General features: G+C 36.8%; 3 protein-coding genes across 7 annotated transcripts; 1 reads left to right on the top strand and 2 right to left on the bottom strand.

The window, feature by feature from the left end:
* Positions 1-222: 222 nt before the first annotated feature.
* LOC109090285 (PHD finger protein 23A) lies at positions 223-5,082 on the bottom strand. 3 transcript variants are annotated; one of them, XR_006159390.1, is made up of 6 exons: positions 4,475-5,082; positions 3,896-3,927; positions 3,537-3,629; positions 1,750-2,299; positions 472-1,561; positions 223-257 (listed from the first exon to the last, which is right to left on the bottom strand). XR_006159390.1 is itself a non-coding variant. In XM_019104084.2 (5 exons), the coding sequence occupies exons 1-5, from the start codon at positions 4,500-4,502 to the stop codon at positions 1,368-1,370; spliced, it is 897 nt and encodes a 298-aa protein (XP_018959629.1). In that variant the 5' UTR covers positions 4,503-5,082; the 3' UTR covers positions 223-1,367. The 3 variants fall into 3 exon arrangements, 1 of the variants encoding a protein (XP_018959629.1); XR_006159389.1 differs by having other exon boundaries at positions 223-356; XM_019104084.2 differs by having other exon boundaries at positions 223-1,561.
* A 213-nt stretch (positions 5,083-5,295) lies between these two features.
* On the top strand, positions 5,296-13,882 carry LOC109089969 (V-type proton ATPase catalytic subunit A-like). Of its 3 annotated transcripts, none has more exons than XM_042754405.1 (15): positions 5,296-5,518; positions 6,094-6,192; positions 6,337-6,465; positions 6,617-6,831; positions 7,649-7,786; positions 8,002-8,153; positions 9,146-9,308; positions 9,455-9,563; positions 9,725-9,847; positions 10,110-10,224; positions 10,415-10,478; positions 10,588-10,791; positions 10,983-11,077; positions 11,219-11,390; positions 12,954-13,882. In XM_042754405.1, the coding sequence occupies exons 1-15, from the start codon at positions 5,380-5,382 to the stop codon at positions 13,044-13,046; spliced, it is 2,010 nt and encodes a 669-aa protein (XP_042610339.1). In that variant the 5' UTR covers positions 5,296-5,379; the 3' UTR covers positions 13,047-13,882. The 3 variants fall into 3 exon arrangements, with proteins under 3 accessions (XP_042610339.1, XP_042610348.1, XP_042610344.1); XM_042754414.1 differs by lacking the exon at positions 5,296-5,518 and adding an exon at positions 5,624-5,755; XM_042754410.1 differs by lacking the exon at positions 5,296-5,518 and adding an exon at positions 5,860-5,882.
* On the bottom strand, positions 10,353-17,799 carry LOC122145167 (sodium channel subunit beta-2-like; the record flags this gene model as incomplete). Its single annotated transcript, XM_042757387.1, has 3 exons — positions 10,353-10,489; positions 16,525-16,714; positions 17,262-17,799. Coding segments are annotated over 2 exons (663 nt in total), but the record flags the coding sequence as incomplete, so codon positions are not given.
* Between the last annotated feature and the right edge of the window lie 1,331 nt (positions 17,800-19,130).

Raw genomic sequence — 19,130 nt, forward strand, 5'->3', positions numbered from 1 at the left:
AGGAGCAGGGTTAGGCACCCCTGTTTTATACCATTTCTATTATACAAAATTGTTTAATTACGTTGAAGCACAGAATATGTTGATAAAATATCCTGCCTGCAAACACATAGCATTTTGCTGTGTATACATTAATGTCTTATTACACCCCGTTGCCTACACTTACCTTGGCTCACGGAAAGAGCAGTGACATCAGTAAACAAAACCGTGCAAATGAACAGCAGCTTGACTTTAAAAGAATTTATTTTCAGAATTCACTGCTATAAATGGGCAGAAAAATAGAGCATTTCCTCATCATTCAAACATATACACCTGTACATACATGTACTATTTACACTGGGATGAGCAGGACACATAGGCTAAAAAAAAAAATAAGAGAAATCAGTGTTTAGTCTTATAATCAAAAACTTAACATTTCTAGCATTTTGTTTAATATGGAACACACAAATAACAAAAAGCAAGCAATTAAACTACATCTAAATATGCTGATATCTCCTGAAGAACATCCTGTAACGATAAAAGTGAGGATAATTGAATAGCGTTTGAGAGTTGTAGAGATCTGTGTTGGAGGTATCCCTTATCTAGCTACCACTCCTATCTGCATTCATCAAGTCTTTTATACAGTGCTCCATGATCCAAATAAGGTGTGTCAGTTTAGTGCGACACCTGTGCTGAGTTTCCCCCAGGTGCAAGACTGAAAAACACTGGATTACAACAACACCTCTTCACTGGAAGTGGAGTTGCTTTAATGGATGCATGTACATGGTATTTGGATAAATCTTATAAATATGCAAACTTTGGAAGAAATGTGGTTTAATGTCAAGAAAACAATATTAATTGTCCTAAAATATGCTCAATTTTCTTTTGACTTGGAAAGAAATAGGTCCGAGACACATCCTTGAAAGGCTTTGAGAGATTCACCCATCTAGACATTCATCACTGAGGGAAGATATATATATATATATATATATATATATGTAAATAATATATAATGTAAATAAGAGACAATAGCTGTTAAATACCAGATTGCTATGGGAGATGTTCATTTATTTATCTACACAATATGTGGTCATAGTGCACATTTGCCACCAAATATAATTTTAGGTTTGTGTACAATCAAAAACACAACACTCACATAGTAGTGCAAATAAGTGCATGAGTTTTAGTACACCTTAAACCTGATAAACACTTAATGTCATAAATCAAGGCCAGTCTATTAACATAGAACAAAGGAGAACAAATGGAGTTAATAAAACATTTTTAATTTAACAGAAACTAATTAAGAGTAATCAGAAAAGTAAAAAACAAAAAAAAGAGATATGAGAACATCCATTTAAATAGACACAAGATCTGCACCCACACATTCATTCTCAGTGGTCTCCTTTGACCATGGAGCCCCGAGAGTCCCTGCATCTGTAGCAGTAGAAAATATTAGGTACGTTGGACTTCTTAATCTTAGCGCAGGAGAGATGGACCCAAATGGAGCACTCGTCACATTCAATCATGGGACGTCCGGCAAAAGGCTTCCCGCAATAACAAGTAACCAAATCCCAAGAATCATCACCTACAATGGATAGAACAAAATAAGGATGCTTTAAAGATAATGATCAGATGTTTTCTTCAAGGACAGAGATAAAATATGACTTGACAGTATGACAGACAAAAAATGGGTTTACATTAATGATAGAAATGTTTTTATGGCTATATACATTAAATACAACACTAGTATACCAAGTCTAATCAGACACTTACCAGACTCAACCATAATATCCTCATCAGTCACCAATGTGTCCGTTTCGCAAGAGCTCAGGTCTGTTTCAGGATTGGACTCCAGTTTAAGCCCCGCCTCATGCATGTGAACAGCCTGTTCAGTTAGCCCCTCCTCTTTTTGAAACCCCTCGTTTAAAGGGCTTGAGGATGGAAAGTGTCTCTCAGCCTTCACTGATCTCTTCATTTTCTTTAGTGCTGCTTTCGATTGTTTGTGTGCTCTTGCCTCCGAGATGCTTTTCCTCGGCCCTCCTAAAGATAAGCGTCCGAGTTTCTTCACCTTCTTCCTCTCAGCTTTACTATCAAGATGGATCTGATTCAGAGAGTCTTTCAATCTCATCTTCTCAAAGGAGCTGTCCGACTGAAGATGGCTGAACTCTGTGCTGCTGCTGTCTGTCTCAGCTTTGTGGACCAAACATTGAATGTTGTTGAGGTCGGAGTGTGCTTCCGTCCAGCTATCCTTTACAGACCCTTCACCCGAGAGCTCAGAAAGCTCGTGTGTACATGGAGATGAAGACGGAGACCATGAACTCTCCTGGAAACACAAATCACCACAATTCATAATCCTCATAATCCTTTCCAAATCTGCACTGCATGATGGAAAATAAGCTTATATTTTACACATATACATATTACATGTATAAATCATTCAAAATGTACATAAACTACAGAAAAAAAAAACTGTGATAAGGAATTAAAAAAAAAATATTCATGAGAAATTTTATTGGAATGTATCACTATATAAATTTATAAGAACGTTCAATCGGATAATTATCAGTATCAGCTCCACTGAAATCAATGGATTTAAATAAATTCATTTGAGGTTTTTACTCCTGGCTTTTCAAAACAGTCCACATTTACGAAATCTACAGTTTCAACAAAAACATTAATTTTCAACAAAGCATCAAACACATTAACTTACATAAACTTTCACTCACATGAAAAAGATGATAAATTTAATTAATCAAAATCAGTCCCAAAAGTGTGTGTGATATGGGAAAGAGGCTAAATATATTTTTAAAAGAAATGGAATGCACAAAACAAAGTGTGTAAATCCTCAGTTGATATCTGAATTAAAAAGTTTCTCTTTAATGATTTAAAAAAAAAATTAAATTGTGTGCAATTTAACATTTCCAAAGTTCCAGAATGGTTTTTGATGTATTATAGGAGTAGTCCATGTGACATCAGAGGGTCAGTTAGAATTTGTTGAAGCATCGAAAATACATTTTGGTCCAAAAATACCAAAAAATGTGTTTTCTGGTGCGCCCAATAACAAAGAGAACACGTCAGCAGCGTCGTACGTCAGCGGCGTCACTGCAGTGTTGTGAACGCACTCACAACAGACCCGGAAGAGAAGACAATGCTGAATAAAGTCGTAATTTTTGGACCAAAATGTATTTTTGATGCTTCAACAAATTCTAACGGACCCTCCGATGTCACATGGACTACTTTGATGATGTTTTTATTACCTTTCTGCACATGGACAGTATACCGTACATACATTTTCAATGGAGGGTCAGAAAGCTTTCGGACTAAATCTAAAATATCTTAAACTGTGTTCCGAAGATGAACTGAGGTCTTACGGGTTTGGAACGACATGAGGGTGAGTCATTAAATAATTTTCATTTTTGTGTGAACTAACCCTTTAAGTATTTTTCCCAAACACACACACACTCCGAGTCAGTAGCAGGTGATTATCATGAAGATGGTCAAATTTATCACTTAATTGCTGTACAAAAAAAAAAAAAAATGTTTTATGACATTCAACTCACTTCTTTTTGAGGCGGAATGTACCCAGCATAGGCCAGGACAAAGCTGCAAAACTTATTGAAATCCTCCACGGTCCTCTTCCTACGCTCTGGAGGCTGGAACAAAGACAATGGACATTAATAGTGACCAGTCATTAATAGTCCGTTTAGATTGATACCTAAATACCAGTCTGTCACCAATCTGAAACCGTTTTCAATACCAAAATATTTTTGCCAATCACTGTCAGTGATTACAGGCAGATACTGATCTTATCCACAGCCCATCCCCCAATGTTCGGCCACATGTGGCCTAAGCTATAAATAAGTAACGAGTCTGTGTCACCATTTGAAACATTACAGAATACAACAGCGACAGCACTTACCAAAGCCTCCGTTTTACATTTCCGGACGGTGTCTGTAAAAGAAACAGAAGAAATCGGTATTGTAATCGGTGAAACTACAACCTTAAATGAACTGTCAAGTTAGCTTTAGCCTGGACTAACTGGATACCGAGTAACTTTAAAGTAATTTCCTTACGTGATTATTAGAATGCTACAGATGTAAACGTAAGAAATTTCGAAACATTAAACAATGTTGCAATTGTTTTGAAGACTCATTCATAAACATATTAAGATCCGAAGAGAAGCTGCTTATGCTAAAGGCTAAAGAGCAGATGCAACCTTGTCAAGTCAGCAAAACAAGGAAGCGAATTGGCATCTGAACTATTCAAGTATGCTTAGAAAATTATATGTTATGTATCTGGAGATAGTAGAGAGGCCATGTTAAGTGTACTTAAGCTAAGAGGATAGCTCACTTCTAGCACGAGTAGTTAATCCATTCAGCAGCGCTTTGTTAAATGGGTGTGTTACACGAGGCTCGTTTAAAACTTCGAGTACTTGTGTGACACTAAAATGAAATGAAAAGAGAAGTATGTATACAATACAAAAAAAGCACATATTTACCTTGGTGATGATCCATAATACCCAACATGGTGGGGTAGTACCATAAAGCTGGGTTCTTCTTGATGTTGGCTGTTTGGTTTCCTGCTATTGATCTTGTGGAGTCACTTTGAGGAAAAGCGAAATGTTGAAATCCAGCTGAAGTCCGGTTGCTTTTGAATTGAACAGATAACTAATAACGTAAGCTCCCGCACAACCAAAAGAGGTCTGCCATATGCTCAGAGTGGTCTTGTGATCAAAACTTGTACGTTAACACTAAACAAATGATCAGATTTCTTCGACGATCAGATCACGGTTCAGCTAAAATTCAGCTGAACCGTGTATTATTTCGCCCAGAGCTCAATTATCGATGATGATGATTATGATGATGGTGCTATCTTCGATCCTCGCTGATCACCAACGAATTTGACCGGGTGGTTTAATATCTACAAAACTGCTGACACCTTGATTGTATCCACAAACGCGAAGCAAAGACGAAAAAATACTAAGTTCGCTATCGATATTCGAATATCGAAAAATCAAATTACAGCCTTTTTTGCAACTGCATTCAACAAAGTCTGGGTTACGCGCGGTCTCAACAGGAATCACCCTGTGACGCAACCACGCAAAGAGCGCCAGATTCCTTGCGTGATGCTTATTGATGTGAACGTAATGAATATGCATGACAGATCAAAGATAATCCAAAATCTGACAAAATAGACAACGCAGTTTTTATTCTGTACAATGGTGGAACACACTGTGCCCAGGCTTTGTAAATGTCAACGGTTATTATGCGTGGATGCTTGCAGTAACGTCCTTGTTGTGTCCATTCAGTGAACACAGGAAATGGAGAAGCTGTGGTTCGATGGGCGCCATGTTGGATCAGATGCGCTATACAGATCCACGCACAATCTCCTCCAGGAGCCATAATGGCGCACTGTCTTTTGCACTGTGTACGGACTTCCTTAATCCTGGCAGGTCAGCTGACCTATGTCGTGACAGTTTTTTTCCCTACTCAACTGCTTGGTAGGATATTCCAAGGATTGTCGTTCATTTCATGCAAATACAGTAAGACTCATCTTTACCTTTTTTTATACTATTATATTTTTTTCTACAAACCGGGTAGTTTGATCCTATTTTCTACGCAGGTGAAATCTGCTCAGTTGCTGATCAGGCTTTGCTAGCTGCCATCTGTCACCTGACATACAGTGGTTTCTTACGACAGCCTGCTAACTTAGATCTCGTAATTCAGTAGTTTTGGTTGTGTGAAGGCGTTTAGTCATATATTTATTTATTTTAGCTGTGGTGGGTTTCGTAAAGCAATTTCATTTGATTTACAGCAGGAATATAGTCTGAATGAATACCTTTCGGCCATAGTGGTCCTGTTAGTATTATGGTGTTGTCATCGAGAAAGCCTTTAAATTTGTTATTGGTAACTGAGATATTTCCCATAACAATAAGATTGAAACTCACATTTGGTTTCGAGTATATTAATTAGAACTGGGACAAAACAGTAGACCTTGTGGTTCTATTGAAAATAATGAAAATTGAAATGTCTTGTAATAGTGATTTAAGGTTTGTCTTGTGTTTTGAAACATTGGTGCAGTATTAATGAATGAACTGTTTATCACCTCCTCCTTCAGGATTGCTAACACAGAGAATGGATTTCTCCAAGCTGTCTAAGATCCAAGATGAGGACCGCGAGGGTCAGTTCGGATATGTGCATGGAGTTTCAGGCCCAGGTAAAAATAAAAACATGTTCTGACGTCACTTTGTTACAAAATTGAACATACAGCGCAACATTTATCCCATAAGGAGTTTATTTTGATTGACAGATGTCGGTCATGAGATGGACAGGTTATAATCTGTGTGTCTGTTCATTGCAGTGGTGACAGCCTCTAGCATGGCAGGTGCGGCCATGTATGAACTGGTGCGTGTGGGCCACAGTGAGCTAGTGGGAGAAATTATCAGATTGGAAGGAGATATGGCAACCATCCAGGTATACGAGGAGACCTGTATCCTTGACCATTCATGAGTGATTTACGTACTCTACCATGCTTGAAAATGTTTTAATCAAAAGTTCTACGTTTTTATTTTGTCATGGTCCATCATGGTGCTGCCAAGGTATGTTGTATTTGTCTATATGTTTTCCTGAGCTGTCTACAGCTGGAGTTTCTGTCGGAGACCCTGTGCTCCGCACTGGAAAGCCCCTCTCTGTGGAGCTGGGGCCCGGAATCATGGGCTCTATCTTTGACGGTATTCAGCGTCCCCTCAAAGACATCAATGACCTCACAAAGAGCATTTACATCCCCAGAGGGGTTAACATAGGAGCTCTCAACAGGGACATCAAGTGGGAATTCTCTCCTTTTCAGAACCTGAGGGTAAGGATAATGTGTGTGTCTTTCTCGGTATATATGGTAGGGCTGTCATGTACTTAGTTTTTTATTTGGCATCGGTGACAATTTTGACACTTCTTTCTAGGACTATGAGTCATGATAGTCTAGTGGTGAAATATAATAGTATGCATGGGGCCGGGTTCAAATTTTTATTTAATATACATTTTTATAATGACCCAAGCAAAACTGCAAATGAACTCAACTTCCAGTAATCTCCCTGCATTGTCATGTATGGAAATCAGTGGACCCTAACCCAGTTATACTTTTGAATTATGAACCAAATCAAGAACATACATTAATGCCTTTAGTGACGCTATTCCACAATATTAAAAGTATTATATGTTTCCTGTACCTTTCAGAAACTATTCATTTTAACCATCAACACTGGACACCGCAAAGTTAAACTGCACTTTATCTCTGCGTTTGGAAGCTGATTTTGATTCTGTAGTCCTTAATAAGCCATACCTGCAACACTTATTCCCTTAAACTCGTCATTTTCACAAAAGGTTGACATTTAAATGGATATATAATACATGTTATAATGGAAATATAATACAAAAGAATATTTTGGTGTTAAAATGGCATCATTCACCAAAAGGCAACAACTTTGGGGAACTATTAATTTTGTACCTAAAATCATATGTAAAGAATATTTATTTTAGTCTTTTTGGGAATTGCATTCAAAATCCATTTGGGTCATGAAACTTAGCAGCCACAGGCCCCTGAATGTGTATGACTTTTGTATTGAAATGAACTGGATGTTTGTTTACTTTAACTGGACTTCTTTCATTGTTTTTTTCAGGTTGGAAGTCACATTACAGGAGGTGATATCTATGGATTTGTTTACGAGAACTCTCTAATCAAACACAAGATCATGTTGCCCCCTCGCAGCAGGGGAACAGTAACCTACCTCGCTCCGCCAGGAAATTATGACGTCTCTGTGAGTCAAGCTCACGATCATCCTCACATGTCCTGAAATACTACCACACTTTTATAGAAAAGCACGCAAGAGTAGTTCACAACAATTTCAGTTTATTTGTATAGCAACTTGGATGGACAGTTGGATGAAAAAACTCCCTAAGATGTTTAGGTAAGATGAGGAAGAAACCTTATATTACTAAATACTGGAATTTCCCTTTTCATTGTGTGTGTCAGGATGTGGTGCTGGAACTGGAGTTTGAAGGAGTGAAGGAGAAGTTCACCATGGTGCAGGTGTGGCCTGTGCGACAGGTGAGGCCTGTTACTGAGAAACTACCTGCAAATCACCCCCTGCTGACGGGACAACGAGTACTGGATGCCCTCTTTCCGTGAGTCGCAAGCACACACACATTATTGTTCCACATCTTAATAAAGTTTGTTGTGTGCTTAGCTATTTTTTCTTCTTTTATATTTTTGGTTTTCTCAGTTAATTACGCAGACTTGTCTGTAATCTTGGCCCACTGGTTAATTATTTTTTCCAATTGATTTTACCATAATCTTGCATTGGTAACAAGCCCCCACAAGCTTTCATGCTTGGGGTTGCCATATGTTAAGACTTAAAATCCCCCGATCAGAGCTTTTCTCTTAAATGGATACATTTTCTTCCCAGTGATTTACTCTGTCTTCCCAACCTGGCAACCATCTGTACAGGCTCTTTCTGGACTACATAAAAAGCACTGATAATATAAAAACACAGACAAAAATGTATGTTGGAGTTCAGCGATCGTCAAAGTGATATTCTGCTCCAATGAAAGTGTAATATTGCCGATCTGTTTTTCTTGAAATGAGCCAAAGAAGTGTTCCATATGAAGGAAGGCGGAGCCTCAGCGCACATCTGCCTATTACATAATCACCATGGACCGGTGGTAATACAATGGTGTTTTGCATCTGGAGCAAACTTTTCCGGAGAGTTCGCTTTGGCAAGCCATTTCAAACTTCGTTTTGGCCTGATTTTGTTCGAAATGACGTCACATCAGTTCGTTTTTCGATTTCGTTTGAAGTATATCAGGGCCTTTAATGAGGCTGCTTGCTCCATTTGCTGCTGTTAAATCTGCAATCGAACTTTCTCATTGATGAACTTTAATGAATATACAAGTATAATGAATCATGAATGAGAAAAGGTAGAAGAGATCAGTTGAAACATGCATATTAGTTGACATTCTCTTGATTTGGGCATATGTGAATATGATAATATTGATGAAATGTAAAAAGTAATTTCTCAAAATATTGATTAATAATTGTGATTATACATTTTTAACTAAGAAATGATGATTATGAGTTTAAACATGATCTTACAGTCCTGATTTTTGCCGTTTTGCAGTTGTGTCCAAGGAGGGACCACAGCCATTCCAGGAGCCTTCGGCTGTGGTAAGACCGTGATCTCTCAGTCTCTCTCCAAATACTCCAACAGTGATGTCATCATTTACGTGGGTTGTGGAGAGCGTGGAAATGAGATGTCTGAAGTATTAAGAGACTTCCCGGAGGTTGGTATGGCACTGGGTTTAATGATGCTATACCTGGTCACTTTGATTAATGCAATGTTTATGAATGTGAAATGAAATTCAGGTGACCCTGTCGAGTGGTTTAGATGAACCTGGTTTAGATGATTGATAGTAATTTTGTTCAATAGCTAACTATGGAGGTGGACGGCAAGGTGGAGAGCATTATGAAGAGAACAGCACTGGTGGCCAACACCTCAAACATGCCTGTGGCTGCCAGAGAAGCCTCCATCTACACTGGTAAACTCAAGAGCCATCTGTATAAATGTGCTGTAATGCTGGTGAATCAGGATTTATGAGACAATTACTGATAGTGAAATGGAACAAAACCTGTAAGAGAAAATCTATATAGTATGTACGTGGATGCATTTATCTTCATAACATGCCTTGTGTGTTAACAGGTATCACATTGTCTGAGTACTTCAGAGACATGGGCTATAACGTCAGTATGATGGCTGACTCCACCTCGCGCTGGGCTGAGGCTCTTAGGGAGATCTCCGGACGATTGGCTGAGATGCCTGCTGGTATGTACAGCTCCTTTGAACTTTCTGTTTAACAAAGAATCATGGTTTCCACAAAAATGTTAAGCAACTAAACTGTTTTCAACATTGATAATAATAGGAAATGTTTCTTGAGAAGCAAATTAGCATATTAGAGTAACTTCTGAAATGATTGCAGTGCTTGTCACCACATTCACAACATGGTGTTTCGACTAAATTATGCAGCCTTGTCCAAACCAAACTTTCTTATATTGGATAATCAAACTTTCCTGATTTCTGTCCACAGACAGTGGGTATCCCGCATACCTTGGAGCCCGTCTGGCGTCGTTCTATGAGAGAGCAGGTCGAGTGAAGTGCCTGGGTAACCCAGAGAGAGAGGGCAGCGTCAGCATTGTGGGAGCGTAAGTACACTCAAATAACATTAAGTGAGACAAGTTTGAACAGACTTTAATTTATTATTTTGAAAAGGTTATGTAGGTTTATAAAAAAATATATATATTACCTGTGTTTTTGTGGTGGTTTATAACCGCAGATGTTTCCGTTCTTTCCTCTCATTTTGGGATCCTTTTGGAAATGGACATTTCTCTACAGTGTGTCTCCCCCTGGTGGTGACTTCTCAGATCCTGTGACTTCTGCCACTCTTGGTATTGTGCAGGTGGGTGGATCCTATCAAAACACATGACATTAACATGATGTGATGTTGTTGTTTTTGTTTTTTTGGTAATCAGTATTTTTTCCCCTCTCATTTGAACTGTTCCTCTCAGGTGTTTTGGGGTCTAGATAAGAAGCTTGCCCAGAGGAAACACTTCCCTTCTGTTAACTGGCTTATCAGTTACAGTAAATATACACGAGCACTTGATGAGTACTATGACAAACACTTCCCAGAATTTGTGCCGCTGCGTACCAAAGCCAAAGAGATTCTGCAGGAGGAGGAGGACCTGGCTGAGATTGTGCAACTTGTTGGAAAGGTGTGTTTGTGTATGTTGTTTATCAGAAGGTGTTATTAAAACATAGTTTTTGCATTTTATATTTTTTGTGTAATGACCTTTTAAATAAAATGTATTCAATGTATATAATTTATTAAATATATTTGTATTAATAATTTATTTAATGTATTTGTATTGATTCTGAATGCATTTATTTTGTTTCTTTCCTATAGGCATCTCTGGCTGAGACGGATAAAATCACTCTGGAGGTGGCCAAACTCATTAAAGATGACTTCCTGCAGCAGAACGGTTACACTCCCTATGACAGGTAAACTAATCATCTGTACAATAAGAAGAATGTGACATTCCCACAGACCCCTTTTTATGTGTCGTCTTGTTCTAGTTGCCTGTTTGTCAGTCTGTGCTAATTATTTCAAACATTATCTCCCTGTCTCTTCCTCTCTTCCAGGTTCTGTCCCTTCTATAAGACAGTGGGGATCCTGTCTAATATGATAGCTTTTTATGACCTGGCCCGGCATGCTGTCGAAACCACAGCACAGAGCGATAACAAGATCACATGGGCCCAGATCCGTGAACACATGGGAGAAATTCTTTATCGAATCAGCTCCATGAAGTTTAAGGTACCGTTGCTCAAATACTGATGTCAGGATTTTTATAGATGTAAAGGTCATAGACCACAGGTAAAACATAAATATTAAATTAAAACTTTTAATTTAAAAAACGTAAAAATTAGAAATGTTATGTTGGCAACTAACTGAAATAAGTTTAAAGGGATACACCACCCCAAAATGAAAATTTTGTCATTAATCACTTACCCCCATGTCATTCCAAACCCATAAAAGCTCCATTCATCTTCGGAACACAATTAAAGATATTTTGGATGAAAACCGGGAGGCCTGTGACTGTCCCATAGACTGCCAAGTAAAATACACTGTCAAGGTCCAGAAAAGTATGAAAGACATCGTCAGAATAGTCCATCTGCCATCACTGGTTCAACCATAATGTTATGAAGCGACGAGAATACTTTTTGTAAGCAAAGAAAATGAAATAACACCACAAGGATGTGATGTTTTCACGTAGAAACATTGCATCCTTTTTGCGCGGCTGATACAGAAGAGCACACGCAGCATACAGTGATATGGAGAAACACAGAGGATACTGTTGACAAAGGAATTGTTGAATAAAGTCATTATTTTTGTTTTCTTTGCTTACAAAAAGTATTCTCGTCGCTTTATATCGTTACGGTTGAATCACTGATGGCAGATGGACTATTCTGACGATGCTTTTCATACTTTCCTGGACCTTGACACTGTTATTTATTTGGCAGTCTATGGGACAGTCACATGCCTCCCGGTTTTCATTCAAAATATCTTAAATTGTGTTACGAAGACAAATGAAGCTTTTACGGGCTTAGAAAGACATGGGGGTAAGTGATTAATGACAAAATTTTCATTTTAGGGTGGAGTGTCCCTTTAAGCTGAATTACAAAATAACTAAAAATAAATAAATAAATAATTAAAGCTTAATAGAAATATAAAAAAAAACCAAAAAAAAATAATAAAAAATACAAAAGCACATAACAAAATGAATATAACATAAACTATGATTAAAATTTTTTTTGAAAGTTTGATAATAAATTATAATTGAATTTTTGGTAATTACTATAATACTATATTTTAGTGTATAATATAGAATTTATACACAAGTGTATTTTATTCACATATCTTTATTTTTTATTATCTGTGTGTTGTTGTTGTCTTTGTGTACTGAAAGCTTGTCACCAAAACAAATTCCTTGTATGTGCAAACATACTTGGCAATAAAGCTCTTTCTGATTCTGATAGTATTAATTAATGAGGATCTGGGGTTGAGTCTATTGTGTCCTATCCCGTTTTCAACCAAAAGGCCGTACAATTAAAAGTTTGAATATATACAGAAGCATTATGTTTTTTATTATGAATTGGGTTTGTTTATTAAGAGGTATTAAAATGTCCTTAAAATTCAAATATTGCATTTAATTTGAATAGTTGGATAGTGACTGTAAATGTGTTAATAGTGGACTTAATTTATTATAATTATTGTTACATATTCTAATGTTTATTATAATTTTTCAGATAATTACACTAATTTCATGTCTAACATTGAGCCGTTTTCTATAATTGCATGTGTCTGTGTGTTTTGCAGGATCCAGTGAAAGAGGGTGAAGCAAAGATCAAAGCTGACTACGCTCAACTGCTGGAAGACATGCAGAATTCTTTCCGCACTCTTGAGGACTGAAAGGAACCTTTGACCTCACACGTGTCCCACCTCTATCCTCCCCTGTGCTGTGCAGTGCATTTCCCAGTGCTCCCTTGTGCATGTGTACCTCTCGTCTGAATATACACTGAATCTGTTCAGCCAATCTGAACGAGACGAATGAAAGTCAGAGCTAGTAGCCATCGCTAACCTCAACACGGTCATTATAAACGCAAAAAGAGTGTGTGTTCTCACTCTATAACTACAACTGTTACTTGGTGTTTTTTTGAATAAAGGTTTATTCGGTTACAAAACATAAGACAAATTATATGTACAACCAATTCAATACAAACAAAGGAGGTAACTGAAAAGGTGTAGGCTGAAGCCATGTTTGAAATATAAGATTGTATTTTAGCATCTTAGGCAAATGCCTCTGTGATCTCTCTGTGCTGAGACTCAACACTTGAAACACAAAAACAGTAAACATTCATCTTCTCTTTTTCTCACCACCTGCTTTCCCGTGAGTCCTCGTTGCATGTGTTAGGAGCGCAGGGGAGCACAGTGTTTATTCACATTGCAGTTTTTTTTTTCTCTGTGACCAACAGAAATGAGTTCTACAATAATGGGAACAATGGAAGTCAGAAAGGGATCATTGAGGCTTCCCTTATTTATTTATATCTTGTTTTGTCTCATTAATGTGATTTCTGCTCTGTGTGTTCCTTTGACTGTTTCTCATGTATGTTCATTTGAGTGAGTGTGTGTGAGTGTGCATGGGTGTGTGGGTAGAGTATTGTGGCTTCTGTAGTTGTACATTACTGCATTTATTGTGTGTGGTGTTGTGTGTTCAGTTCCAAAGAATTAAACTATTTGAAACTGTTCGAATGACTCTGTTTTATGATAACAAAATTAGATTTCATTCTGTGTAGTTCTTCTCTCACTTATCTCCTCTAACTTTCAAAAGTTTGGGGTCAGTAAGTTTTTTTTAAATGTTATTTTTATTTTTTTTCTCACCAAATCTGCATTTATTTGATCAAAAGTAGAGTAAAAATAGTGGTTAATAACGTAATAATTCAGTTAATAATGTAATCAAACAGACGATGAACACTATTAACAGCAATGATTATATGTTGCAATCAAACTTGTAGCAAAATGTTTCCTAGCTTGGCAATGTTTCTAAGATGGAAGAATGCTGTTTTTGTAACATGGGAAATATGATTTTCAAAAGACAAGTTGTTGTCTAATGTAATACCAAGATTTTTGATTGTAGAGGAAGTAACAGTACATCCGTCTAGTTGCAAATTGTAATCCAAGAGATTCTGTTTACTGCTTTTTGGTCCATTAAGTAATATCTCTGTAATATCCAAATTCTGTAGGAGAAAATTATTGGTCATCCAATTTTTTAAATTTTTAACACACTCTGTTAGCTTAGATAATTTGGAAGTTTCATCTGGTCTTGTTGAGATATATAGTTGAGTATCATCAGCATAACAATGGAAACTAATTCCGTATTTTCTAATAATATTACCAAGGGGTAACATGTATATTGAAAATAGCAGAGGACCTAGGACAGATCCTTGTGGCACTCCATACTTTACTGGTGATAACTGAGATGACTCCCCGTTTAAATAAACAAAGTGGTAGCGATAGGACAGGTAGGATCTAAACCTTAAAACCTCTAAATCTTAAAGCCTTCCCTCGAATACACGTATAGTTTTGTAATCGATCTATGAGTATGTCATGATCTATGGTGTCGAATGCAGCACTAAGATCAAGTGAAACTAGCAATGAGATGCAGCCTTGGTCTGACGCAAGAAGCAAGTAATTTGTAATTTTAACAAGAGCAGTTTCTGTGCTATGGTGGGGCCTGAAACCTGACAAAAATTCTTTTTTTGCAAGGAGGAGCACAATTGAGCAGACACAAATTTTTCTACAATTTTAGACATTAACGGAAGATTGGAAATCGGTCTGTAATTCACCAGTTCATTAAAGATCTAGTTGTGGTTTCTTAATAAGAGGCTAAATAACCGCCAGCTGATCTAAAGTGCTGATTTGGTGGAGTCAAATTTTTTTCTTTCTTTCTTTTTAAAATACTGTTGAACACAGTTGTGTGGCTTAATATTTTTTTGTGTGTGTGTGTGTAAATTCATTAAAATAACTTTAGATGAATAGAATTTTAAAGAGAACATTCATTTGACATAAAAGTTTTATAAATGTTATTATAAATGTCTTCGTCACTTTTGATCAGTTATATGTTTTCTTGCAGAATAAAAAAAATTTCATTTCTTTAAACATTTTTACTGACCCCAAACTTTTGAATGATATTGTATGTCTATGTTTCCAATTTGAATATTTGTACAAATTTACAATATTTTGATTATTAATTTATTTGTAATTAATTAATTACAAATTATTATTATTATTATTATTATTTGCTTTCCTTTGAGACAGGCTTATGTTGGCCTGGCCTCGTGAAAGTTTTTCAAGCTGTGGTTACTCATGTAGTTACATGAGACAGGAAAGTCACCAGAGACGCTTTGAATAGTAAAACTTGTTTATTTGTGTCAGAAGGATTGATGGTGATTTTCACAGTAAACAAACCTAAACCCATGGGACAACATCACACAGCCACAAACCAGTTCACAACCGACTATTTCTGAGGTGAAGGCCCTGCTGGGTCTTACAAAAAGCATGCAGGTGAAAATGAAGAACTTTGCAAATAGAATCCTGAACCACAGCATGAGTGTTGAGATCAAGACTCTCTTGAGAGGAAATGTATTCAGTGTTGAGTGCTGATACAAGATCAGTTTCTGATTAATATAACTTCATAATGGTACTCTGATATGAAGTCAGTTCAGCCTCTGCTAAACATTCTGCTCAGCTTGAGGTATGCAAAGGACTTACATCAGTGTCTACTAAATAAAATCTATCATATGTTGTTCTGATCCTATTAAAAGATTGCAATAATGAAAACATGTGCATGCATATAGATCAACACGAAGCAAAAACGAGTATGCAGATATGATTTTGCATATGGGGCATGGCTTGTTTTGAATTCTGACAGAGCAATGAACTGAAAGTTGTATCAGCCATACAAGTCATCATATAAAACTCAAAATATCATGTTAAAAATAAATACACAGCAGACTGGATTAAATAAACAAAAACATTAACTGTAATTATTTTTCATCTTAGGAACCATTCATGCAGAAATGCATGTATACATGTATACACGTCCAGGTATTTTCAAATGGTTCATGTACTTATTCTTATAAAGGAAATGCATCCTTACAATTACAAATGCTTGACACTTCATAACTCAGCTGCTCTTCTTCATCTGTGTTGGATCTGATGGGGTGTGTATGTGTTTGAGGAGGGTCACCGGATCTAGTTGTGTAATCATATATATTATCATTCAGAATATGGGGTAAGCTTAATGCCTCACTGTTCACTTAAGTCATTCTCTCATGCACTGCGGTCAGTACTTGGCAGCGTGAGTATATGTGTGTTTGCTCACTTTTACCTTTGGCCTTTACTGTAACCTCCTCGCACTTTTAACCTCCATACTCCAAAGCTGTCTCCCCCATGTCATTTCTGGAGGCAGTTCAGTTTGTCCTTGAATTGAGTCAGTATCACAGCAACCAGCCCCACTGCCACACCAACAACTGCCACAATGATTCCGATTATAGTGCCCACAGACTCTTCAATCACACCTGAGCAGGGATTTGAAGAAAAACGGTATAATCTCACTGTCATCTCTCATAGTCTCAGATAAATGCAATTGGCTCCCTAAAAATAGTACTTCAGATTTCACTTTTTTTTCCAAAGATTGCTTTTGCAGTTACCTAATGTTTTATTAATATTTTCAATTTATATTTTATATTTTTCATTTTAATTTTGATTTTAAAGTTGAGTAATTTTGTTGTTTTTGTCATTTTTATGCGTTTTTAAATATGTCTATATATTTTAATTCTATTTTAGTTTTAATTATTTTAGCAACTAGCTGAAATAAAATATTATAAAATAGAATTTATTTATTTTTTTATTTTTTTATTTTTAGTTAACTATAGTAACCCTGTTTTGAACTGTGCAAAAATACTGGTACGCTCTTCCTTGAGGTTTATAAGCCATAGACTAATTAAACGATTAAAAAAAGGATAAACATATTGATATATAAAAAATTATGTATCTGAATATTGTTTTTTTACAATATGAACTTTTTTTTACACTAATATCCTTGCACTCCTCATCATCTCTCACCCAGTCCTTTGCGGATGCTGAGTTTGGTCCCGCCTCCCTGAAGAATAGTTGAGTTTGTTGATATGAAGGCACACAAATACAGGCCTCGATCCTCCAGAGAAATATTCCTTAGTGTCATGGATAGATCTCCCTCAGACAGATCACCAGACAAAAACACACGGCCAGCAAACACATCCTCCACCGTCTCGTTCCCTTGTAGAACATTCCTCCTTCCCTCCAAACTCTGCACATACCACTTCACCTTCTCCACAGCCCCTTCATCTACATCACTCTTTAAATAACAGGGAAACACCACATCCTCCCCTTCCACAGCTTTTGCCTTTAGAGGCTGTTGTAAATAAGACGCCTCCTGTGGGCCGGGAGGATCATCAGCAGGCAAAGCAGGTAAAGATTCTGCTGTGGACGTGATGAGGATGGTCAGGGGAGTGGGACTGGCGATAATGGTCACATTTACAATCAGACAAAGAAAAAGAAGCCCACCTGCCAATAAAACAACATTATTATTCGAGAGTGCAATTATACATGAATGCTTATGTATGTGAAAGAGTAGGCCTCATATGTGTGTGTGTGTGTGTGTGTGTGTGTGTGTGTGTGTGTGTGTGTGTGTGTGTGTGTGTGTGTGTGTGTGTGTGTGTGTGTAATTTATGGTCAAATCTCAAAACTCGAAAATAGATTTAGCATGATTAACAGAATAGTTACTATTCAGGAACATTTTAACCAATCATTGAGTTACGTGTCATGTAACTCAATGAACACAAAAATGTTGTAATCTGATTTTTTTAATATTTTTTGTATAACATTAAAGTTGACATTAACGTTGGATATTGTGGAGGAGAAACTCTTTTTGTCTGTGTAGTGTTTCATGTTTCTCTCTCATACGTCATGTCTTCCCATTAATGCCTCAGAAAGCGCTGCTTCTATAAACAGATGGAATTAGAAGAACATTTACTGTGAAAAGACAGAAAAAGTTGATTTGATGACCAATCAACATTTCAAGGGTTCTTGTTAATAGATGCAGGCTGAGAAATGAGAGCAAATGCTTTTAAATAGGTGATGACATACAGTCTGTTGAATATAAATGATTTATGACCATGAACTACTAGGTTACTCCAGGCTGGTACTGGCATGAGAGCAAGACATACACATGTTTATGTTAGTGTGTTTTTATGGTCTAGCTGCTGAACTGTAATGTTTCGTGGATATAGATGGAGGGAAGAAATAAAGTTGGCTCATTTGTTTGAGCTTCCTTGGTAATTTGTCAAGGTAAGTTAGTAGAACACAGAGAACTGAGAAAGCTAAATGCTAAGAGAAAGATATACTCTTACCTGTGAGGGCAGAGTGGAAAATGTGAGTAAGTAAGGTTCTGGAAGGTAAGAGACTGAGGAAAGCCATTTCTGTCTCAGAGAAGTGTCACACTCTGACACTGAGCTGACAGAGCTACCCTTTATCTCCCCCTCCTACATCACACACACTTTAGTCCTTTTTCACCCACACAGCATTACCTTGCCTATCTATCTATCTATCTATCTATCTATCTATCTATCTATCTATCTATCTATCTATCTATCTATCTATCTATCTATCTATCTATCTATCTATCTATCTATCTATCTATCTATCTATCTATCTATCTATCTATCATTTCAAGTAAAACAGTATATCATAGTTATCTTTTATAACAAATAAATAAAAATAAAACATTGTTTTTGCCTATACATGCCTTTTCATGTCTGTTTTTTTGTTATTTTTTATTTTTATTTTAACAACCTAACCCTTGTGTCCTCTACAAAGGACATAGAATAAAATATGAATAAAATTTTTATATATCCATTTGTTTCTTATGCTCCAACCAATGCAATGAGGCTTCAC

Source organism: Cyprinus carpio, chromosome A5, assembly GCF_018340385.1.
Source record: "Cyprinus carpio isolate SPL01 chromosome A5, ASM1834038v1, whole genome shotgun sequence".
In the NCBI taxonomy this organism is placed as follows: domain Eukaryota; kingdom Metazoa; phylum Chordata; class Actinopteri; order Cypriniformes; family Cyprinidae; genus Cyprinus; species Cyprinus carpio.

What these genes read in the sequence shown, in the direction of transcription:
- LOC109090285 (XM_019104084.2), bottom strand. Translation starts at nt 4,502, where the DNA reads ATGTTGGGTATTATGGATCATCACCAAG. An exon ending in ACATTCCGCCTCAAAAAGAA is followed by an intron (nt 2,300 to 3,536) that starts GTGAGTTGAATG and finishes TTGTGTTTCCAG; the next exon opens with GAGAGTTCATGGTCTCCGTC. An exon ending in GGATATTATGGTTGAGTCTG is followed by an intron (nt 1,562 to 1,749) that starts GTAAGTGTCTGA and finishes TATCCATTGTAG; the next exon opens with GTGATGATTCTTGGGATTTG.
- LOC109089969 (XM_042754405.1), top strand. Translation starts at nt 5,380, where the DNA reads ATGGCGCACTGTCTTTTGCACTGTGTACGGACTTCCTTAATCCTGGCA. An exon ending in CAGGAAATTATGACGTCTCT is followed by an intron (nt 7,787 to 8,001) that starts GTGAGTCAAGCT and finishes TGTGTGTGTCAG; the next exon opens with GATGTGGTGCTGGAACTGGA. An exon ending in AGCGTCAGCATTGTGGGAGC is followed by an intron (nt 10,225 to 10,414) that starts GTAAGTACACTC and finishes ATTTCTCTACAG; the next exon opens with TGTGTCTCCCCCTGGTGGTG.